Below are 25,597 nucleotides of genomic sequence, written 5' to 3'. Positions count from 1 at the left end.
CTCTAAGTACTAGAGAAGTAGAGTAGAATTTTACTAATACTGTAGTTATGTAATAGGCAGAAAAAAGTTTGGGGCGATAGACTAAAAGTTTAATTTTAATAATCTGAATTAACAGAACTGTTATTCAATATTGACTTGAAAATTTTACTATTAAAGTGCCTTTATTACGCAGAAGCTTAATTAGGCTAGCTTAGCTTAGAAATAAGTTCATTCGAATCCTAAATGCAGGAGGACCTCCGAATAATTCAAACCTGTACAGTACGGTTACCATCAGTTTGTCACTGACATAAACGCCGTCGAGAACGTAATTTACTTTCTATACGTCCCGTTTGCACTAATATGCGAGTGCGAGCGAGATGTATAGAAAGTAAATTACGTTCTCGAAGGCGTTTATGTCAGTGACAAACTGATGGTAACCGTACAGATGTAGACTATGTTTTCACGGAAACGTAAGTACGAACGTGCCTTGCTATTTCAGTCAGTCTCGGTACAAAAACTACTGAGGTTGACAGAAGTGACAAATACGATGGAAGATGGAAGACAATTTACGCACTACATCTGTATAGGCAATAGGGGATATTACTGCTATGTTCTGCCGCCAGAGTGCAGCACTACCGACTCTAGTAAATTCATAGACTAACTTATACATACTGTGCCTTAAACTGTTTTTTGACAAGTTTTCACAGACAATAAAATATGACATTGATGCATCAAGACGGTTTGTTAACAAGGGCCTACCGGTATACGTGAAAATCGAAATTTAGTTATCTGCCTCTTTATCGCTCGAATATGCAAGAGTGATAGAGAGGTTAGATAAGGAAATTTCGATTTTCTTGTTTCGCGGTAGACCCTCAAATTGTGTCAGATAGTGGTAGTGGCGCTACCTACGCAGAGTTTCGCGTAATATTCCCTATTAGGCATTATCATTATTATTCATTATCAACAACAAATTGAAACAAATGTCTGTCGAAAACCTTTAAACATACTACATATATTGTACCCAATTTGATCAGGAGGTTAGAAGTTTAAGAGGGTTTAAAACTATCCCAATATCGATTGATAAAGTTTTGCTTTCATTTCAACATCCACACGGCCATGCGAGCCTCGTGTGAGTCTATGTACTTCTAACTATCCTAAAACTTCGCTGTTTATGCTCACCTGGTAGCAAAGGCATTTATTTACTCTGCTAAGGTAAAACAGAAATCTAATCTGTGGTAAAAAGCACAAAATAACCTGATTCAGATTTAACAATTTGTTATGGGTATGAACTAGTTTTGACACGACCTTGATGACTTGACTCGTCTTGGTGATTGGCGCACATCTCACGCATGAATTCCACTTAATTTCGCAGCTGCGATCTTAAAGGTCGTATCAAAACTAGTTCAAAATCATAAGCCATAAGTTAGGGGTTGTGCCCTTCGAGCAACACCGGCTTAACGTTGTGCCACTTGTGCCACAGAATCAATAATAGTACTAGGTACAGAAGACTCATTCTCTTACAAAACGCGTCTGTTACGATCAGCACAGATATGGCCGCTAGGTGGCGACAGCGCCACGCGCGGCTTATGGCAAACCCCAAAATTGGGGCCGAACGGATGTACTTTTATGGCTCCTCTTCACGTTGGGCCAACGCCAACGCCAACGAGGGACGCATTTATGCGTTAGAGGGAGCAAGTGATATTGCTATCTCATTCTACCGCATGGCTGAGTCCCTCCTTGGTGTTGTCGTTGGCCCAACGTGAAGAGGAGCCATTAGCTACCTGTAGCAAAGCGACGAAATCGCGGAGTGAGCCACGCCTGGTTGTGCACAAATCACGCGAGGTGTTTTTGGCTACTTTTTGACCCCTCCCTCCCTCTTGGTGAGGTTTTTATTTGAAGAGGTTTTCGGCTACCCTCCCTCCCCCACATAGCCTCACGTGTATTTTTTTTTATTTTTTCCATCCGACTGGTCAGGCAATGTCGCTCCAACTCCAAATTCCAATATTTCGTAAAATAGACTCGCTATTTTGAAGTGCGGAGTGAAGATTAATGTTTAACGAAAGCGAAAAAATGTATCTACTCATGTGGTAGGTGTATTTTCTTAGTTTCGTTCACTGTAGAAAAAAATACACATCCTTATACCCCCCTCCCCCGACGTGATCTGTCGTGATTTTTTCGTGACCCCCCCCTATCGAACCTCGCGTGATTTTTGCACAAGCCGTTACTTAGACATCGCTTGACGTAGTTCGGGTAATAGTGACAAACGATCGTCAGTTTGAATCATTTGTTTCACTTACCTTGCGCGTCACATTTACATACGAGTAGGCTTTGTACTAGTATTGTTGTAGAAAATAGAAAAACGGTTCGAAGAACTAGCGATGTATCATGCATTTTGTTATTTCCTGAGTTTCATGCCACATTATGTTCAAATACTTCAAATCACTACCCCAACACTCATAACCAGTTTATATAAGGAATTTGTTGCCCGAGAATAAGAATAGTTATTTGTTTTACAAGGGGGCAAAGTTGTTGTTTAACCGCTCGTGCTAATATTGATACCCGAGCAAGCGAAAGATTCCAAAATTGAATCACGAGCGTAGCGAGTGGTTCGAAAAATGGAATCTTGAGCGTTGCGAGGGTTTCAAAGCACGAGGGTTAAACAAAATTTGCCCCCGAGTGTAACACAAAATTTTTCACCACACCAACCCGAACCAAATATTAAACGTAAAATATCAAACAAAATCAAACCAAATCAAATCCAAATGAATGTTATTAAACATTTATCATCCAAAATTTTCATTTAAAAGTCAATTCTACTAGCAAACATAAGAAAACAACTCAAAATTTGCATTTGATTACTTTGCCTCACATGTGAATAAAATGCAACTTTGCTATCAGTTTTTGAAGCGCAAAGTAAGCCTTTCCGAGCTGGTGTGGTGAAAAAATAATTGAATGAGTTTTCCAATGGCAGTTGCGGCTGTTATGCTAGGTGCGGCCAATTATGAAATGACTACCTATACCTTCATATATACAGGGATCATATTTATACCTATCCAACGATTTAAAGGCTTTTTCACCAGACCAGCTCGGAAAGGCTTAAATACTTTGCACTTCAAAAACTGATAGCAAAGTTGCATTTTATTCACAAGTGAGGCAAAGTAATCAAATGTAAATTTTGAGTTGTTTCTTATGTTTGCTGGTAGAATTGACTTTTAAATGATGATTTTGGATGATAAATATTTAATAACATTCATTTGGATTTGATTATGTTTGATATTTTACATTTAATATTTGCTTCGGGTTGGTGTGGTGAAAAATTTTGTGTTTCACTCGGGGGCAAAATTTTGTTTAACCCTCGTGTTTTGAAACCCTCGCATCGCTCATGATTCCAATTTTGGAATCTTTCGCTTGCTCGGGTATCAATCGACACGAGCACGAGCGGTTAAACAACAACTTTGCCCCCTTGTAAAACAAATAACTATTATTTTTATTCTCTTCGATTTTTTGCGTGCGACATTTTCAATGTGTTCATGGAATTTATAACTACTTTAGAAAAAGACTGGATAATAAAATAGAGAGAATTGTATAGGTACTTAATTTACTTAAATAATATTTTTAAACTATTTTTAACCGGAGTTAAAACTGTAAATCCAATAAAAAATCAAGTTAATAGAAGAGACACAAATCCTCTTAGGCATCTGGGTAGTTTACCTATCCCTTACGTTTACCAGTATTGTCTGACCTCTGACGACGTTCAGTTCTTACGAAGTTAGGGGTCTAGTTAGAGCGGTCATTATCCGACAGACAAGATGTTTAGTGAGCAGTGACCGGACGAGTGGTCTAATCGTCTCTGACACTTGTCTTGCACCACGCTTGCTTTTCTTGCTGCAATACTTAATTTAAAATTAAGTTTAGTAAATGAAATATAATGAAGTGTTGTAATGGGTTATATCGTTGTTAAATTTAAATTATATATACATTCAAACATTTCATGTGTAATTGCGATAATCGATGACAATTATTATGAACTTCATTAAAATAAAATTTTTAAATATGCATTTTTTATTTTAATGCCGGCCCACCCAACGCATTTTTAGGGTTCCGTACCCAAAGGGTAAAACGGGACCCTATTACTAAGACTCCGCTGTCCGTCCGTCCGTCCGTCTGTCACCAGGCTGTATCTCACGAACCGTGATAGCTAGACAGTTGAAATTTTCACAGATGATGTATTTCTGTTGCCGCTATAACAACAAATACTAAAAACAGAATAAAATAAAGATTTAAATGGGGCTCCCATACAACAAACGTGATTTTTGACCAAAGTTAAGCAACGTCGGGAGTGGTCAGTACTTGGATGGGTGACCGTTTTTTTTTTGCTTTTTTTTTCGTTTTTTTTTTTGCATTATGGTACGGAACCCTTCGTGCGCGAGTCCGACTCGCACTTGCCCGATTTTTTTTTTACAGCATCGCACTAAAAATTCTGAATACGGTTATCTAATGGTTGTTACGACTGTTGTGCGTGTGTCGTCGGAAAGTTTCCAAGATTGCTAAGTTTCCATATTCCAATATTCCGGAAACTTTGGATGGGGATCGAAATTTTCTGTTTCCAAAATAAAAGTTTCCTAGTGCCCTATGAAATTTTCCTGAAATTTCCAAAAACTACGTGGAACGGTAGGTATATGACAGGCGTACAAGGGTAGAATGGAGACAATTCCTGGATTTCGTCTGTTTTCAGCATGTTTTCAGGTATTTCTATAAAACTAGCGTCATCTGCTTGCTTTTCAGCAGTATGGCAACCCAATTATTTTTCAGGGCGGCGCTAACAGTAGATTTGGCGTCGCTTCTACCAGGCACTCATAACAAAACAGTAGTAATATTTCAGCGGCTTCAGCGTCGGAGCGAGACTGTAATATCTGAAAACAAAGGGCGACGCCACGCGAGTGACAGAGATATCGACGTTTTCGGAGCTCCTACGTCGTGCTAAAAATACCCAGCTGAGGAAAGTGATTATTATCTTCCTAATTAACATATGGGTGTTACATGTTTAGCGGCTGTATTAACCTCGTAAGTCCCCGCGTACTTTACAAGTACAAATTAAATTCGAGTTTTTAACTCTTATAGAAATAAAAGAAAGTTCCAAATTCAAAAGCGCAAAAATTTGTTTAGTTCTTACGAGGACAACGTTCGAAGATGTAATAAGGCACGACTTTTAAATGCTTGCAGTTCTTGCACAGTATGTTTTTTTCTTGGAGGATATAACCTAACGGAGTAGGTATTAACAGGCGTTCCCCTCTGTCGAAACTCTATGACCAATGGTCATACACATTGTATGGACTGACGTTTATCTGACATGGCTAATTTTAGGTACGTTACGTATACATTTGACGTGCCCCTCCCCCGCAAAAATGGGCAGACTGTTTTGTACAGAAAATTACAGACAAAGCGTCTCCATATGGATATATCCTCCAAGTGTTTTTTTTTGTTCTTTTTAGCTGTGCTTGTAATAGATCAAAAGTGGCTCCAGGAACTTTAAGCAAGGCAAATCAATTAATTAAAAAATATGGGCTCGTTAGTAGGTAGTAAATAATTAACTCAAGAAGAGTGAGTAGGTTCGTTCGTTAGTTATACTGGGCATTTTCCGCAAATCGAAAACAATTGTGCCTAATATTACTGAAAATGGGGTAGCGCTAGCGGTACCGACTTAAACCATTCCAGCTTCTCAACGAAACCTAGCAAGGTATTCAAGTTGCTAACTGCCTTCTTTTGCCTACACGCAGACTTGTAATGTGTAGGTAAGTGTAATTCCTATCAAAATGGAGGTAAGAGTGGTAAGATTACTGAATACATTACAATATGTGAGTTCTATAATATATAACATGCTTATTTTGTACCCAGACATAAAATGTATGTCAGTTTAGATATGTTACATCCGTCTTCCTTTTCCCTGTAAATAAATAAGTACCTATAATATTATCTCACACACATCCGTCAACCCTTCTCCGACCTACCCCACACGCACACAACACACGAGCTCCTCGCCCGTCCTGATCGCCTGGTACATATGTGACTGCAAAAACTCACATGGCTCCAAAACCGTCACACGTGACACATATGTGTGACGTGCTCATGGTGCAAACATTTCTGAGGCACTGAGGATTGGTCTGAGTCTGAAGCATGTAAATACATATGTGTAACATGTTGTGAGTGATACATATGTACATGTACTTAAGTCAACTCATATTGGATTTCATATGTGCGAGTTAGATACATACGTGATACACAGGATACGTGAATGTACGCATTGTATTTTAAGTAAATGTAGCTGTATAACGATTTTACTTCTACTATAAAATTAATGAATACCTAATTCAAATGCCTGAAATCATCACATAATTATGTGATAATTGATTGTGTGATATGTGATATGCAATAGGCTGAAAATCACAGTTGGCAACAATGAACACAAACACGTGTGAATCTATATCTCAAAGTTTATGACAGCCTAGTACGTACTTTCGTTTGGGACATCACATGACGGCATCCATTTTATGACACGGGACGGGAAGGTCAATGCCCTCCACGACACACCCATCCTACTTTGATAATTTTTAGGGTTCCGTACCCAAAAGGTAAAACGGGACCCTATTACTAAGACTTCGCTGTCCGTCCGTCCGTCCGTCCATCCGTCCGTCCGTCCGTCCGTCTGTCTGTCACCAGGCTGTATCTCACGAACCGTGATAGCTAGACAGTTGAAATTTTCACAGATGATGTATTTCTGTTGCCGCTATAACAACAAATACTAAAAACAGAATAAAATAAAGATTTAAATGGGGCTCCCATACAACAAACGTGATTTTTGACCAAAGTTAAGCAACGTCGGGCGTGGTCAGTACTTGGATGGGTGACCGTTTTTTTTTGCATTTTTTTTCCGTTTTTTTTTTCATTATGGTACGGAACCCTTCCTGCGCGAGTCCGACTCGCACTTGCCCGGTTTTTTAAAACAATTTCAATGAATAATAATGATAGAGGTTTTACTTACAATAACTAAAATATTCGTTGAAGAATTATAATTTAACGTTAATTATCTGCACAGAAATATACTAATTTATATTTAGTGTGCATTTGATACCCTGGCATCGTCCCATGTTCCAAGCACCAAAGGTGCTGCTGGCGCTGCGGCTTCCTCAGCCGAAAGCCTCAAGCACCGCAAATATGCCGCTCTGGGAACCAGCTACATATTTGCGGCGTTTGGTGTCGAAACTTTGGGGCCATGGGAGCTAAGCAGCAGAAGTTGCTAAGCGGGCCAGGTGTTCAAAATGATCTTGACGCAACTTTATTGTTAAGAGAATAAGAGCGTGTCAAGGTAATTTTGAACACCTCGCCCGCATAGCAACTTCTGCTGCTGACTGTTACAAAGACTTGTCGGCGCGCCTTAGAGCCTTCTGGTGACCAGTACGGTTACCATCAGTTTATGTCAGTGACAAACTGATGGTAACCGTACAGAGGGCTGGCCACTATCTCGCCCAGCGTATTAGTATCGCCGCGTGTATAGTACAGCGGGGAAATACGGCCAGCCTTCTGGGCACCTTGCCCGTTGACGGCGATCTAGGTCAATTTTTTTATCTGTAGGTTTTAAGTTTTATTATGTTTATTTATTTCTTTGTTTTTATCAATAAAGTTACATTTACGTGTGCATTTAGTTAGTGTTAAATATAAAACGTTCCTACTGTTTTATACTAGCAAACTTTACCTTTTATCTCAAGCATCTCTATTTTATACAGGAGTTTTTACATTCTAAAAAAAAAAACAATTAATTCAATTCAACGTATTTAAAACTAATTTTGATCCGACTATTTTTTTTCTTCACCTAGCGGCTACGACCGTGAAATTACCTGAGATTTCATTCTATTTTTAAGCAATCGTTGTACAATTTCTCATTATTTCTGTCTATTTATCTAACATTGTCTGAGATCCTCCCCGCCCAAAATCTGAGCCGTAGGGCGCCGCCTACATCCCATTGTCTTAGACGTCAAATACTAGGACAATAGAAATATGCAGGAGTAATGACACAAAGGGGCGGGTGCAAGCGATGCAATATTTGGCAAGGGGTGAGTGCTCACACCAATCAATATTGCACACATGTTCGAAACGTGTGCCCAATATTTTACACCCTACGATGTGAAAGAGACGGAGTCTATCTATAAAATATTACTAGTGGAAGTAGACCTTACGAACCATCATAGTTCCGCCATTTTGAAAAATAAAACTGAATTGCCAAAAAAGTATTTAAAGCAGGTTGGTTGCCCACCAAATTTCACGCGAATCGGTAGATCATGCGACAAGTAAAGACGAATAGCCGGACAACCGGACATACATTCGAAAGCATTTTTGTCCAAGCTGAAATGGATAACTTCACTATTGCTCGGTTAATTAGGTTTGATTGGGTGTTGTGTATTACTAGATTAAGGGCCAGTTGCACCAACCACAGTTAACAGACTGATCAACGTCACGCAGCAGAGATCTATGAAACTTCCCATGCAATAAAATTTAGCGAACGATCAAAGCTGTGACCGACGGTTTGGTGCAACCGACCCTAATAGGTACAGTCACCTGCAATAATATAATACTCTCCAAAGGTCGCAAAAATATGTCACACGCTCTTATGGTTTTACTAATAAGATCGTGTCAGATATTTTTGCGGTCTTCGTTGTGTAACATATTATTGCAGGTGACTGTACATAGGTACAGACGAACATGAACACGCCAGCCTTTCTTAACTTCCTTCCAATCGAGTGTTCCACGTCACCCACAATTCTTTTGTTTTCGAACATCACGGACTAAAAACTCAAAACTAAATACACACCTAATTGTTCGTTTTCACTTCTGTCGGCACTCCCGGAGTGATGATGATGATGATGCATTCCTGTTATCCCTCATTAGGGACATTAGGGCTCGCAGAAGAATCCTCCATTTGTAACGATCTTGAGCGGCTTCTTCCAGCTCTTTCCACCCAGTCCACAGAGTCCAGTTGAGTTAGCCTCTTTCTCAACTGATCGCCTCCATGTAGTACAAGGCCTCCCCGACCACCTACTGCCGGCCGCATGCCAGCGGAGACCCTGCTTGGCCAGATGGCTGTCCGGCCTACGGAGTACCTACGTGTCCGATCCAGCGCCATTTCCTTTCGAGGATTTCCCTTCCTATGGGCTTCTGTTCCGTCATCTGCCATAGTCTGACGTTTGAGATGGTTCGTGGCCAGTAGATCCCTAGAATGCGTCGCAGGCATTTGTTTACGAACACCTGCAGACGATTGGTGACATCTTTCCTCACAAGCCATGTCTCGCAACCGTACAGCAGGACCGACTTGACGTTGGAGTTGAACATCCTGATTTTCGTACGTCGAGTTATCACCGTGAGGTGAACGTCCATACAGGCTTCAGCTGCGCATATGCTGCTCGCGCCTTGTTGATGCGCGACTCAACATCGCTGTCCGCTCCCCCTGAAGGGTCGACCGGAGTGCGATTTTTTTTATATTTGTGTATTTTTTTACGTACCTAAGTAACTACCCTAATTATTCTCTTCCCGATGAAGCGAGTCAAATTGAGTCATGCCGTGGTCAGACTATATTGAGTGAAACTTCACACTCAGTTCACAGTGGCACAGTATGGAAGTTCGACCATAAACTTCAAATTCTTATGAAAGTCAGATGATTATATGTAGACGTATAAAGTGGCACTACCACATTTAGTCACTTCAAAGCCTTTGCTTTGCAAAGTTAGCTTAAGTACTTACCTTACCTTTAAGGGGCCCACTGATTAACAGTCCGCCGGACGGTATCGGCCTGTCAGTTAGAACAAAATTTTGAGTCTTGCCTCGGACTACACTCCCGAGCTTCCGCCCAGGAAACGTGTGCGTCGTCCGAGGCATGTCTTGTTGGATCCAATCGATCAAACAACGATAGACCAAAATCGAGAGGCAGAAATCGACAAAGGTAGGCTTGTGGCGAATAGTGGGAATGCCCCTACTATTCGCTACAAACCTAATCTGCGCAGACCTGTGGGGTTCAGTTAGGGCTTGCAATATCGGATGGTTTCCAATTCCGGAACTGATTTTCGATATTGGATTCCAATTCCGGAATTCCGGAACTGGTTCCGGAATTAGGGTTTATCATAGTTTTATTCGATTTTTTAGAAAAAAACAACAAAAAATGTGAAATTCTCATACTTAAGTTTATTAAAGTTAGTATTGTTTATAATTTATAAGGTTTAAGAGAAATTTAATTTGAAGTAGGTACGTTTTTTTACCACCCATTTTACCACCTTATTAAAATGGTTACTTTTATTCACTGTAATGATACGGGGTATTTATTTGGGGAAACTATAGTTGCTAGCAAACCATTCGATGCATAATTTTATAAAATAGTTAAATATAATAGCTTCCTCTAGTGATGCACTTACCGACTATTGATTTGGCCGACTAGCCGACTAGCCGACTAATCGGCGCTCGAATGGCCGATTAGTCGGCCGACTAGTCGGCTAGTCGGCCAGATCATTAGTTTCGTATAAGTATCAGGTGAAAAACAATAGTTTTGCTCCTTTGGTTGCGCCATTCATCATAATTTAGCTTGGCTAAAAGGTGTTCTCTGCAGGTTCAAAGACCTATCACAAGAATCCTCGTTAAATTTCTGTCTTTAGTTCTTTTATTTTGCGATCCTGAGTAGACCGTCAGTACAGCTTGTAGGAGGTATTTCCAAGGCTCTATTTCCTGTACGTAGTCGTCAGTTAAGAACCTATCCCCTGTGGTCAGCGTCTTTACGAGCAACGTGCCCTGACTAAGTCTCTTAATTTTGCAATAACATTAATAGTTACTCATGGCTCCAACATTTAAAATGAAACAAAAACTGAATAATAATAAAAAATAATAACTATCGAACTTGCACATGAAATTACACAAGAATCAGTTGAGATCGACCTGTAGAGGAAAACACCAGCCCACCAACATTCGATAACGATCAAACGGTCAATTATATGAACAAAAGTTTTCATATGCACCCTGAATAGGTATTTTAGTAAAATAAACATAAAACATACTGTAACTATTGACTGTTGATTTCTTTTTTCTGTTTTTCTTTCACTAATGAAGTGCCGATTAATCGGCCATTTTTGTGACTAGTCGCCGACTAATCGCCGACGACAAATGTGGCCGGATAGTCGGCTTTCCCGACTAGTCGGCGACTAGTCGGTACATCCCTACTTCCTACTCTTCCTAACCTTGTAGTTAGTGGTGTTGTTTAAGAAGTTGAAGGTCTAAGTTTGGCTTTTTCCTTTGTAGTTCCTAATTATGATTCAGAATATCATATATTATGTGCTTCTACAGGATTCGAAATCGTTAATAAAGAAAACCTCTTTTTCTCTGAATTCAAGATAAAAAGTCAAAATATTATTAAATTTCAATTCTACAAATTCGCTTATGTAGGATTCAGACTATTCTGACTATTCTAAGCAAGTAAATCGCTCTGCTTTATTGTATTTTTATTTTTTTATTATGAGCCCATATTGTCCCACTGCTTTAGCAAACGGAAAAGTAAAATATACCTATACTATAGCTCACTGAATGACTAAGAAGCACTTAATAACGACAAAAAACACCCCTACAGTGTAGTTTCTTAACAATTTTTAATAATAAAGGTATTAAAACCTACAAAAAGTACTTAAATCCAATTCCGGAATTTTCGATATTGAGTGGTATCAATTCCGGAATTGTAATATCGGAAAATTTGTCCGAGATTCCGGAATTTGGAAATTCCGGAATTCCGGAATGCAAGCCCTAGGTTCTACTCTCGCCGCCCCCATTGGGAAAATAACGGACCGTGCAGGAGTTAAATACTATTATTAGTATTTAATTCCTGCAACTACCTCATAACATTCTGAAATGGCGTTATTGTTGCTCCGAGTTGAAAACGTCTCTTCTCTATTCTTTGCTTGTCTCTATCCTATTTCTCTTCTCTATTCCTTGCTATCCTTACTCTGTAAATTTCCTTTCCCTTTCTTCCTTGGTGGTGCCGCGGACCTTTCGGCCACGACACCAATATCTTCACACCAAAAGCAGTCGCTGGTCACTGTGTCGACCAAACTGTGTAACCACTTAAAAAAAAAAATTGACAATTCCGAACAATACAATTACATATTTGCCGTGACTTATTTTTAAAACGTGTTTTTCAATAAAAACACATCAAGGTTGTTTACCTTTATTTCTAATGCTTAAAAAAAAGACGAACTATAATGACGAATGTTATTATTTCCTGTTATGTTTTGATTTTTAGGGTTCCGTACCCAAAGGTTAAAAACGGGACCCTATTACTAAGACTCCGCTGTCCGTCTGTCCGTCCGTCCGTCTGTCTGTCTGTCTGTCACCAAGCTGTAACTCATGAACCGTGATACCGTGATAACTAGACAGTTGAAATTTTCACACATGATTTATTTCTGTTGCCGCTATAACATAACAAATACTACAAACAAAATAAACTAAATATTTACATAAGTGGGGCTCCCATACAACAAACGTGATTTTTTTCATTTTTTGCGTAATGGTACGGAACCCTTCGTGCGCGAGTTCGGCTCGCACTTGGCCGGTTTTAATGAAGTGTTACTACTGCTACTACTTACCAATACCATTGAGCATACTTAGCATGTATTAACTATTATTATGTATTTGCATTTGAACACTTTACAGGTGGCCGGTTTCCCGAACACCTACTCGTTCCTGAAGTACCGTCACAGCAAGCAACGGCGCACATACAGCGACTCGTCGCTGGCTCTCATCAAAGACCGGAGGGTAGGTTTACTCCTTACTAGCTCTGGGAGCCTGGTACATGGGACGTCCGGGTTTTGGTACACGTGGTCCCCCATTGTCGCTTTTCTTAGGCGCGTACCAAATGCAAACATACACGGTACATTTTTAATACATTTGCGAAATATACGTCCCACTGCTGGGCACAGGCCTCCTCTCATGCGCGAGAGGGCTTGGTTTGGGCTATAGTCCCCACGCTAGCCCAATGCGGAATGGGGCCTTCACATACACCCTTGAATTTCTTCCCAGATGTATGCAGGTTTCCTCACGATGTTTTCCTTCACCGAAAAGCTAGTGGTAAATATTAGCATATTAGTAAATATCAAATGATATTTCGTACATATTAAGTTCCGAAAAACTCATTTGTTTTTGACAGGTTTTCATAGATTATTTGTTATGAATAATTGACATTGACATCAAGTTTGTTTACAATTTTTGCTAATGGCGCCCCCTACGCAGAGTTTTGCGAAATAATCCCTATAATGCAAAGAATACAGCTATAGTGTCTCATTCAGCTAATTAATCAAAAAAACATTTTAGTGAAATCCTGAAGAAGTCACTCAATGCTCTCATTACATGAGTACTCCTTGTTACTACTGTAAGCCTGGTATATGGGACGTCCGGGTATTGGTACACGTGGTCGTTATAACCGAACCCAGGCAGGGATCGAAAAACTTAAGTCTAATAAAGACAACACGTCTCTAGTTGGTACCCATGTAGCCCATGTCAGTAGAAAAAAAAACTATATTTAGGTGCGAAGGGTCGATCTTCAATAAGTACATGAATTTCTAGTGTCCGACCGAAGGTTCGGTTTCGGTTTCGGCTAGTTTCGGCAAAAAATCATGTTTCGGCTGAAGTTTCGGTTTCGGCCAAAAAACGGCCGAACCTTTCGGCCGGGCCGCACCTTTCGGCCGGGCCGAACCTCTGAAATGGTACTTCGGACAAAGACCAAAAGTTGGGGAATAAGTAGGACAACAATATTAATACATACCTGCATATACTGATTCATGTATAGGTACAGAAATTAACTGGTTTATTATAAAACACAATTCCACTAATGAGAGTGCCACTGGACGGTCGACGCAGTCTTAAGAGGCTGTCAATACCTATAACGCGCACACTGTCTAATTGTATCGGAGTGAATGAGATAGCACTGTCGCACATAGCCGTTGGCCGAGTATCAGCTCGGCCCGAGTCGAACGATGTTTTTTCGCTCTTTATTCACTCACTTATTCAGTCATTTTTCTATCTACCTCTAATGGCAAATTTTAAGCGAGGCTAAAGGCTACGCTCAACTAGGGCCGCAAAGTTGATTTTTCTCAATAGTTAATATTTTGCGAAGCTGAACAGCTGACTATTGATTAAAACGAAGAAAAAACCCTTAAAAGTGTCCCCAGTACAGTTTTTCATACGAATGCTTGACCTTAGCCTCACTTTTTACCTCAATTTACCTTTGGTTTGTGTTCCACATGTCCTCTACTTCAGCTTAGCCTTTGGCCTCGCTGCGCCATGCTCGGCCTGCGGTCTCGCTTTTTAATACAATGGACATTGGTTGGAGTCTGTGCTTAACTACTTATCCTGAAGTCTGAAGCACGGCTTTGACTTCGCATGAAAGTTCGTCTCACTGGGGCACTTCGGACTTTTAGGCCCAGGTGAAGATCGGTACCCGGCTTTGCGATATTGTTAACAAAAAATTTCGCGCTCGCTGCGCTCGCGGCGTTTTTGGTTGGTTTTTTGGTTGACCCTGATCTACTTGTTAACTTGACTGGTGAATGAATAGAGTTAGACCAAGAAAATTCTGCAATGATTTTGATAGCATACGCAGTGCTACTAGTGCAAATGTTATTTATACGTCATAATTTCATAAAAGCTTTGACGTTTAAAGTAACACTTGCACTGCATGTTGCATGTGTTATCAAAATCGTTGCAGAATTATCTTGGTCTAACTGTAGTAATTTTCTTAAAACACTGCTTAAGCAACATCAATTTCAAGGAAATTGGGTGTTGACAGCCCCATAATATGTGTGTAAAAGCGGTTTTATGACATTTTTTCAACGATTTTAACAAGTCTACAAAAGTTTCGGTTTCGGTTTCGGTTTCGGCCGAAACTAGAGCCAAAGCCGAACATTTGGTTTCGGTTTCGGCAAAAAAACATGTTTTGGTTGGACACTATGAATTTCGCATTTTAGAATAAACTTTTTTCGATTTTTAAATTTACTCCAAAACTGCTGTATTTCCTTGTGCCTAACCTCAATATTCAACCGATTGCAGATAAGATGGGCTGAACCACTATTCTCAAAGTCGCGAGTGAAGCGTTACCCAACCCCGGAACCAGATGCGTCTCTAGAGCGTGTGAAGAGGATAGACACTCAAGCAGAAAAGAGACAGAAGAGGGAGGTCGACAGGCCTCTGTTCAACGATGAATTGTGGGAAGAAGAATGGTATTTGGTACGTTATGCTTTTTTGGGACATTTTATTTTTGCGCCAACATACTCTTTGCCGAGGCGGCGATGAACCCCGACAAACATGGATGGCCACTATACAGACGACCCGGGACAGACAGCAGACAGTTCTGGCGAAGAATTACTAGGAGAGCCGACCCCAAATGATGGGCTTAAGGCTAGGAAGAAGAAGAGTACTTTTTGCCGACTGTATATATTCCAACGAGCCCAGACTAATGTCAACTATCAAATGACTAATGAGGCATGTATAGCTTCAAGGTACCGCAACAGACGTGCACATTTATGTGCTGCACATAGCACATGACTATGTGCTGTTATTGACTAATAAGTACATATTGCATTGTCATTCATTTTACACAAAAGTAATCGAAATCATACAAATAACGGGAAGTGGGTCCGGAAACGGGGTGATGATAAGTGATAACCTAAGTATATCGTACGTATAACTGTATAACCGAAACTAGTCCTAGGACAACAATTCAATCAATAATTATTTTTAAGGGTCTTAAGCAAAAATAGGTCTTCTTCTTTCTTATTTTCATCCTGTTACCCTCTGTTTGGATGTAGTGTAGGGCTCGAAACATATTCCAGTATCCCTGACTCCGGTCCTGGGCAGCAAAAATAGGTAAACAACTAAACACTCAAAAGAAAACCGTGAATAAAATAAAAGCACCATTTAACTACACGTTCATGCGCATGACTTAGTAATCATTTTTGGTAATGAAAACATTTTTTTTTGTAAATTCCAGCAACACTCGCTCAACGTACGCTCGTTACACCGCCTAGACCTGAACGTGTTACCCGTGTACGCCATGGGGTACACCGGCCGCGGTGTCCGCGTGTCCGTGCTCGACGACGGCGTAGAACACAACCACACCGACCTGCGTGATAACTATGTGAGTATGTCCAAGTGACGGAACGTGTCACCCGTGTACGCCCTGGGGTTTACCGGCCGTGGTGTCCGCGTGTCCGTGCTCGACGACGGCGTAGAACACAACCACACCGACCTGCGTGATAACTATGTGAGTATGTCCAAGTGACGGAACGTGTCACCCGTGTACGCCATGGGGTTCCCCGGCTGCGGCGATAACTTTACATCGTTGGACGTACAGTTAACAGTGTGGGCGATGTTACTATAGCAAACTATTCAAAAAGCAATTAAATTCATTTTTAACACTGTCTAACTGCCGTATTCGAACTTAAAAATATTCACAAGAGACGACACGTACTAGATCCATTCTAGATACGTTATAGTTTAGATATCAACTAGTTCTCTTTTGCAGCGCAATTCGGGCAACCAATGTCACTTTTACGTTAGATAGAGTAAGATATCTATTAGATGTGAATTGGATTAAGGCTCTTATAGAAAGAACAATATTTGCAAACACTACAAACTACCTATGTAAAGCCCGACCAGAAATATATAATCATTGTCAAGAGGGCGCTGTTATTCTCATGTATAAGGTGACAGTTCAGGTTAGTATGAAACATTTTGTTCCAATAAAATTCCACAATATAGCGCGTGATCAGATATTACTGGTCAGGCTACCATTCTGTCGCCTTAAGAAAAAAAACCATAAGTGACAATTTTTGCGAAATTGAGTTATTGACACCCTCGAAATCAGGAAGAAAAATGTGATTTTTCTATCTAGTAGTTATTTCTTTATCTCTAACAGGTCACGATTTAGACAAGCATAACTACACGCCATTTTGGTAAAGTTACTGCCTTTTTGAGAAAGAAAAAGCATAAGTATATATTCATAGACAGAAAAGTACTAAATTGAACGACTTGTGTTTTTTTCCTTTGTCTTGAATTTGAGCCCAACAATTATTCCACAAGAAGAAAAACCATAATATTGGTTTTCTATAAAATTTATATGTAAAAAACCCATAAGTTGACAGAAGTGTTCATTCTTGTTAGTATAAAATAATTAGGGCGAGCGAAGCGAGCCCTATCACTAATCGACGAACTATGCATTCTTGTGGTACACTTTACGGAAAAACTACTGCACTGTTAGGTTTGAAATTTAACATAGTAATTTAAATTCATGTCTAGATGTGTTATCAAACATAAAAATATCATTTTATAAACCTAAAAAAATAAAATAAAGTAATAACACTTTGTATTACTACTAGCGCCATCTGTTTGCAAAATGATGAATTAACATTCGTGCTAATGTTAATTATTTCTTTCTCTAACAGATGGCGTTAGTAATAAATAAATAAATAAATAAATATTGGACATTCTTATACAAATTGACTACTTAAGAAGGCTTGTGTTGTGGGTATTTAGACAATACGATACCTATGTGGTGTTTTCAAGTTCAATAATGTCGATGGCGCTTACGCCATTAACAACGATGAATACCAAAGTGGGTACAATTTTGGATTCAACCCACCTCGCTTCACTTGGTTTGATTCCCATTTTAGCAATTAAGTTTTTGTGAATACCTACTAGAACAATCAATCTTGCTGTATATTTACTGCGGAGGTCAATTTACTCGTATGTTTTGTGACGCTGACGATGTGATGATCAGTCATGTTGTGTTAGCAAACTTAAATCGGGTATTTTCAGTTCGAGATACAGTTTTGGCGCCATTCATTTATTACGTAAGACGATTTTGGGGTGGAGGGCGGTCGAACATATCTTATTTTTTCTTACAAGGGGGTGGGAGGGGGTTTTCATAGTTCTTAAGTAAGATCACAAAGATGCGATATTTTTTTTAATTTCTATGAAATTATGACGTTTAAAATAATACTTCCACACTCTATGCTATCAAACACGGTGCAGAGTTAGCTTAAACGAGCTCAAGTACCTTTGTACAGGTACAAATAAACATTCATAAAAATATTTTTTTGAAAATAAATTATATTGGTGGCTGGACGGGGTCAGCCTATTCTTATTATTTCTTACATAGGGGAGGGAGGGGGGGTCAAAAGCTGGCAAAAATTGTCTTACGTAATTTAATGAATGGCGCCTTTAGTGTTACTATTGCTTGGAACTGCTAAAATTATAAATAAAGATAAGCATAATTAATACAAACTTCAGTGACTTAGGGCCGATACAGACGGACTACAACCCGACTGCAACTTGTATGGGAACTGCACGCCAATCGAAACGTCGGCGTGCAGTTCAGCAAAATGACCCAGTACCCTGGCAGTACCTAGTGACACTCGGGTTTGGTGAACAAAGGCACATTATGGTTGGTCATCCGACTCATCTTGATGAGCACTTAGGAGAGTAGTACCCAAGATAGAGCCGATGCCGAACCCTGGCAGTACCTAGTGGAGCTCGGGTTTGATGCAACATACATAGACACACGCTGTTTTGGATATCCGACTCGTCATGATGATCACTGGGTAGATCAGTACTTTCAGTACCCAAGATAGCTGATGCTGAACCCTGACAGTGCCTAATGGAGCTCGGGTTTTATACAACATAGGCACACGCTGTTTTGGTCATGCAACTCGTCTTGATGAGAACTTAGGAAAGTAGTACCCAAGATAGAGCTGATGCTGAACCCTGGCTGAACCTAGTGGAACTCGATCAGGTTTGATGCAACATAGACACACGCTATTTTGGACATCCGACTCGTCATGATGAGCACTTGGGAGAACAGTACCCAAGATAGAACTCATGCTGAACCCTGGCAGTACCTAGTGGAACTCAGGTTTGTTGCAACATAGGCACACGCTGTTTTGGCCATCCGACTCGTCTTGATGAGCACTTAGGAGATTAGTACCCAAGATAGAGCTGATGCTAAACCCTGGCTGTACCTAGTGGAACTCAGGTTTGGTGCAACATAGGCACACGCTGTTTTGATCATCTGACACGTCTTAATGAGAACTTGGAAGAGCAGTACCCAAGATAGAGCTGATGCTGGACTCTGGCTGTACCTAGTGGAACTGTGTGTGTTAGTTTATGTGCGGAGCAGCGTGATTACCGCCAGTAGGTGTCCAGACGGGATAGTTTTTCGATCAATTGTGTGGAGTGGACGCAAAAATAAATTCAAGAACATTGGCTCGCTGACCCAACATTATGTAGGAAAGCCAGTTGGGTTCCTTACAAAAAGTACTGGGCGACCGTGTAGGATGTAATGCACTTATGAAATTGTATATTACGTGTGGATGATATTGGCAATTTGATTTTGTCGTCTGGACACGTTTTTAAAGGACAAAGTAAAAGCTGTAACAGACAGGCGTACCGGACAGCAACCGGTTCGGTACGTTAAGGTAGAAAACCTCCGCGAGCCCTTACAAAGCTCTGCTTTTTGCTAGTTATTAGTCATAACTCTCGGAATCTGAAAAAAACATAAGTTGCACGTTGTGTTTTTTCTATCTCGTATGACTCTTCCTTATAAATGCTTGTTCTGTTTAGTGTCTGTTCCAAAAAAGTAAACTTGTGCTTTATTTATCAAACGTTGTTGTCAGTTATGCTTTATCAGGCTAGTAGGTAGTCCCCCTCCGGTCCCCTATAAGGACAGATTTCGGCCGGTTCACTCCTGGTAACTTTCCTTTGGAAGAGGTTGCGCGTACGACGCACGTATTACTTACTCCTGTGCCTACTTCAAAAAATATTAGAAGTGTTAATGTGTATACGTGATTGTAATAAGTGTCAAAAAATATTCGTAAGTAAGTATACTTATATCCATGTTACGTTTCTCATCTTGTCGCGTATTCCAGATTTTGCCTATATTTTTTAATAACTTTAGGTAATTTGTCGCGGTCATTTTATAATAGTAGCTACCTACGTTAAGGCTTGGCGCGCGTATTCAAATGTATACCTATGCGTATCTGGAATTAACATTATCTATTTATTTATATTGGTGTTAAGTAACTTGTCTATTGAGACTGCTGTTGAATATCTACCTAAAACATATTATAAATAACCCTAACCACGAATTTAAGGTACAATTGTTTAAAATAACGTGGCTTTAAGTTTCGGTCCTATGTGTGATCACTCCGGCACCACCAAGCTTTATGTATGTTGGAAAATAACACGTACAGTTTTACATTGGCACATGGCTTAATTTTAGTACGGGATACACCGCCCAAAGTCATGCTTGTTCATGAAACACGCATTTTGCACATGCACAGGCAAACCTCATTTCAGTTTTGTATTACATTTGACATTTTAAAGGTCTCTAATAGCATTTGTACTTAGGTAGTGCAATCTAATTGTGCAATTTTTTAGTTTTATATTACATTATTAATCAAATATCTCTAAAAATATCTCATTTGTTATCTTTTAATAAATAATTCTGAATCTTCATCGTATTTTTATGAACTCCTTTAACGAGATAAATCATAATTTGATAACGTTAACTAAGCAAAAAAAAACATAAAGTACGCAATTGTGCTTTTTCAGCTTCGATATCGGTCAGTAACATAAGCACAACTGTGTACTTGTGTTTTTATTTCTTAGACATCGTAGTGCAAAACTAACACAAAAACCATAAGTACACACTTATGTCATTGAATGTTAGTAAAGATATTTTTATTTTATTTATATCACGAGGCAGTAACTATTTTTTCTAAATAACTTATTTAAATAAAAAGATAATCGAATAATTTACAACGCATAAAAATTCTACACAATTACTTAGTTCATTAACAAAAGTTTAACTTTGTACTTTGAATTTAACCTATTTGAACAGGAGTGCAAAGTTTTTTGGCTTTTTCTCGAAACTTACTTTTTGTCAGTTATGGTTTTTAGGGTTCCGTACCCAAAGGGTAAAACGGGACCCTATTACTAAGACTCGCTGTCCGTCCGTCCGTACGTCCGTCCGTCCGTCTGTCACCAGGCTAATGGTACGGAACCCTTCGTGCGCGAGTCCGACTCGCACTTGACCGGTTTTTTTTTCTTAAGGCGGCAGCATTGCGGTCGCTCTTGGCCGACGGCGAATATTTTGCTCGCGAATTTTATGCTGCCTTGGTACCGGAGGAGCGTTGGTAGCACCCTAGCTCGACCTAGACAATGGAATTGGAAACATCGGTGGCTGTATGCGAGTGCTTTCTTCACGCTACGTGACGCTACTGAGCGTCGAATGACTCGAATGTACTTCATATTCCTAATTTAAAATTTAAAAGAGTTCGTCCAGTTTTCAATAAAACCAGTGTGAAGTGAAGTGATTCGACGAGTTCCTGGTTATTTGTGACGTCCCACGGTCAAAGGTACCTTATGGCGGGTATGGAGTTATGCATACCCCAGTAATCTACAATAAATAAGCTATCGATAACACAAAAGATCAACCTTCTAGGTTGCGTAGTTACAGAGATATAATTTTTTGAAAATAATGTTGTGAAATTAGCAACTTTACGATAGAGAAGTTTTAAGTTTAGCCGCCTAAAAAACTATGTTCCTGAAGTAAGTTACATAGTTGACTACAAATAATAATACCTTATATATGTGAGATTAAAAAAATATTGCGACTTGTTCTGTAATGCAAATAGAAACTTTTGATATCGACTGATTTATGTGTATACTAGCCAATCTCTTGAAAATAAAGTTTTATTTCATTTTCACGATTGATTACAATGAGCTCTCAAGATTTAAATTCTATCTATTAGAAAACGACACTGACAGACAGTTTAAGCAAAAAACAATACCGATTTAGAGGTGAAAATGTATTTTCTGACTTTTTCATATAAAATCACAAAATTGAATATTTTTACTTTTAATGTGACACACAATCAATTTTTCTGAGCACATATGAAAGAAATTCTGTCATTCAAATGAAATAAATCCTAAAACCCCAACTAAATACTATATTTAACCCCTTATGCCACTTTAAACTTACATAACAATAACAGTATTTGCTCCATACATTTACGAAAAGGTACCTTATGGAAATAAATCTAATAATACATCACTACAAAATATCAATCATATTACAGTTTATCTTTTATGAATAGAAAATATTAATTTACATTAAACTGCCCCAAATTTAATTAGTTCTTCGTCATAATAATCTTAAAAAAGACCAATAATTTGTATGTAATGAAAAGGTACCTTGTGATTAAGTTACATGATGAGGCATGATGATGATGGAACAGTTAGGATAAACTAATAATATTTTGGGGTTAAGATGGTATAAATCGTCTATTTCTTATCAATAATATATTTCGGTTGCTATTGAAGATAAGCGGCATTGAGGTTCAATGACCTCAGATATTCCATAAGGTAATGCGTCGGGTATTGGCATTTTTCAGCAAACCAATGGCTGATTTACTGCATGCGACCAAACCAAATGAAGATTATTCTAGTTAAGAAAGACTTGACGAGAGTAACTTTGGTATAATAGCAGGCTACTTGGATTTGTGATGTCGGTCTATGTACGGTTATAATATTTGCGAGGCGCCCCAACCAGAACTGAAATTATCAAATTAGTTTTGCAGAATGCTAATACAGTTCTCTACCAAACTTCTTTTCCCGTATTGACTAGTTTTTTTGGGAATTTTCAATCTTTTTTCCATAAGGTACCTTTTCTACTAAACTCTGAGACGACATTACTAGGCTTATAACTAACTTATAACAAAAATAAAAACAGGTAAACAAACGTTACGCATTAAGGTTTCAGATCACACAATAAAAAAAAATTGAGCATTTTTTCACCTCTTTACAAAACATTTCATATCTCCGAAACTAGAAACCCTCATAAGGTACCTTTTCCCGTGGAACGTCACATTTAACCCATATTGCCTCGCTTGGTAAGCGATTGGGAATGGGAACCATAGTGGACAACATAAGATGCTATAACTAAACTAATAACTACGTATGTGTCATGAAGTCCTAGTATTGCAGAGGGGTTCGTAGCACCAGTTAGTTACCCCAAGCACACTTTGGTCGTCGTCTTTTACGTGTTGCCAATTAAGTTTCTTATTACCAGTGTATTAAAAAATACTATCTTTTTTTAAACATCATTGTATAATTATATTTGTGGGGTCCACATTGTCTTAGATATCGGATATGTTATCAACTTATCATTGTAAATAATAAATAATGTATTAAATTTATAAGCAATATCCTCGCAAATTCCTGTTGTGAACGTTGATCACGAGTTGATCACAGACAAAATAGACAGAATGAAGAACTGTCACTGTCAGCTCACTAGTAACGCAAACTATGTGCGGGTTATGTTATCCTAGTAGCAAAGAGGTGGCCGCAGTGCCCGCGTGCTTCACGAGACTCGCAGATCCTGTTGTTGGCGTATGAGTATAGAGGACGCCACTTGTCCCGGGACATCATGGAGGCGTTCATTCACCTTCCTTCGCAGACTACTACCAGCAACATCCTCAACTTATTATTTTAAACCTTAAGAGATTGCATTAAGGTTCACAAATAGACAGTTAACAGTGTCGATGATGGTACATTAGAGTTATGCGAGCCTATTCTCGGAGAGGTGGCCACAGCGCCCGCGATGGGTTCACGGGCGTTGCAGACTAGTCACGACGGTTGAGTTGAGCTATGCTTCGTTCAATACTTGTTAAGTATGATTGCCTGGTAGCCGCGAGATGCATGATGAAAATTCTAAGCAAAAAGGCTCCAAGGGCGTTGCTCGCTCTGATCTCGCTCTAGTTCACTGGCTCTTTTAGTTCACTAGTTCTTTTAGTTCATTAGTTCTTTTAGTTCAGTATGGTTCAGACTCAGTGTACTTCTAGTTCAGTTGTTCTTACTGCCATCTGGTTCAGTTAGCCAGTTAATGATAATTATAGTCGCCTAGGCTATTCATTAAACGCCGGCATCCAGTTTGATGCCTAGGCCAATAGTTAATTGAACTAGAGTCACTCAACGTTTAACAAGTTGGCGTATGAAAAGGCAGCCCTTTGAAAACGACTGGTTCAAATAAATACAAATAACAAATAACCACTTAACCGATCCTCAATAATCCTTATAAATTCATCATTCATCATTTTCATCAATGTCCAATTTAACTAGGGAATGCAATCTCGATCTCGCAATTTCAAGATGTCGCGAGATCTCGCACGAATTTTCGAGATTCAATCTCGTTGACAGGAAATCTCGAATTTAGCAATCTCGGTCGAGATCTTGATTCTTGATTAATATTTTCGAAATCTCGAACCAGATTGAAAGATTGATCCGTGTAAATTAGGTACTTTGTTTTGAGTAATCTTTTTGACCTTTTATGTTTATGTTGTTCAGGCAGTGCTATTGTATGCGCTCGGCTTTAGCTGACGATAAAGCACTGTGGCGCGCTGTGTGCGGAAAAATCGGACGAACTTAACGTACCCAGTCACAAATTATTTATGAGATTTGCTCGCTTACCCTAGATTTTTGTAAGTTGCTGACTGCTTGTCAAGAATATCAACTAAGCATGTTACTGCCTCTGCTTACAATTTTGTAAAATTAAAAATATTTTTATTTAATACCACTTTTTCATAATTACATGCAAATTAGAGCAACATACATATTAGTTGTTTTTTTTTTTATAAAAGTAGTTTTTTTTATAAAATGTTGATTAATTTGTTGATCTTCAAAATAAAACATGACGTACTCTAAATAAGTAGTAGGTATATACGGAATTCTTAGAGATTTTTGCTCAAAATAACACATTTTTAATTACTTTGTCAAATCTCGATCTCGAAAGTGTGACGGTCGAGATCTCGAAACAACCTATCTCGATTCAGATTTTTCGTGCGAGATCTCGAATCGGCAATCTTGGTGCAAGATTGTATTCCCTAAATTTAAGTAAATGACTACACGACGTTCAGCGAAGTTCGTTAACGTTATGTTCAGTAAAACGTTGCGATCAATGACTTTGCTGGTTGTTCTTTAGCCATTTAATTCGATACCGGCGTTTAATGAACGGTCTAGGCGACCAATTACCAGTTGGCTGCACCATATCCTTATCCATTGCTTTAGGTAACATATTAACTACGCGACCGCGGGTCAGTGGAATTCTCAAATATCCAATGTAACATGACCTGTACACTAATGACAATAATGTGTAACAGGAAATCTTACTTACACTAGTCATCTTCGCTTTGACTCGCCCATTTGGGATAGTATGATTGTAAATATGTGACGTTCCACAGCAAAAGGTACCTTATGGCGGCTGGCGCTTTACGTCACATAGCGCCGCAATAATATTGGAGCGACGTTAATAATAGCGTAAGTGCCAAGCGCCATAAGGTACCTTTACCCGTGGGACGTCACATATTGTAATGCCACCGCTGACGCGTATGACACTACCAACTAACTCATGCGGCCCTGGTAAGTTCGCGGCCGATGCGACGCGCCGCCGCTTCACCGGTTGTGCGCAACGCGCAACCGTTCGTTCCCCTCCATC

General features: G+C 39.3%; 1 protein-coding gene across 1 annotated transcript in view; it reads left to right on the top strand.

Annotated features, from left to right (window-relative positions):
- The window catches only part of LOC134798857 (neuroendocrine convertase 1-like), a 66,809-nt gene that overhangs the window by 5,326 nt on the left and 35,886 nt on the right, over positions 1-25,597 (top strand). The window contains exons 2-4 of the mRNA XM_063771248.1: positions 12,709-12,810; positions 15,097-15,273; positions 16,037-16,183. Coding sequence (XP_063627318.1) covers positions 12,709-12,810; positions 15,097-15,273; positions 16,037-16,183 — 426 coding nt within the window. The remainder of the gene's footprint in view (positions 1-12,708; positions 12,811-15,096; positions 15,274-16,036; positions 16,184-25,597) is intronic.

The sequence above is a fragment of the Cydia splendana genome, chromosome 17 (assembly GCF_910591565.1).
Source record: "Cydia splendana chromosome 17, ilCydSple1.2, whole genome shotgun sequence".
Lineage (NCBI taxonomy): Eukaryota > Metazoa > Arthropoda > Insecta > Lepidoptera > Tortricidae > Cydia > Cydia splendana.
This window is presented reverse-complemented; position numbering and strand designations above follow the sequence as displayed.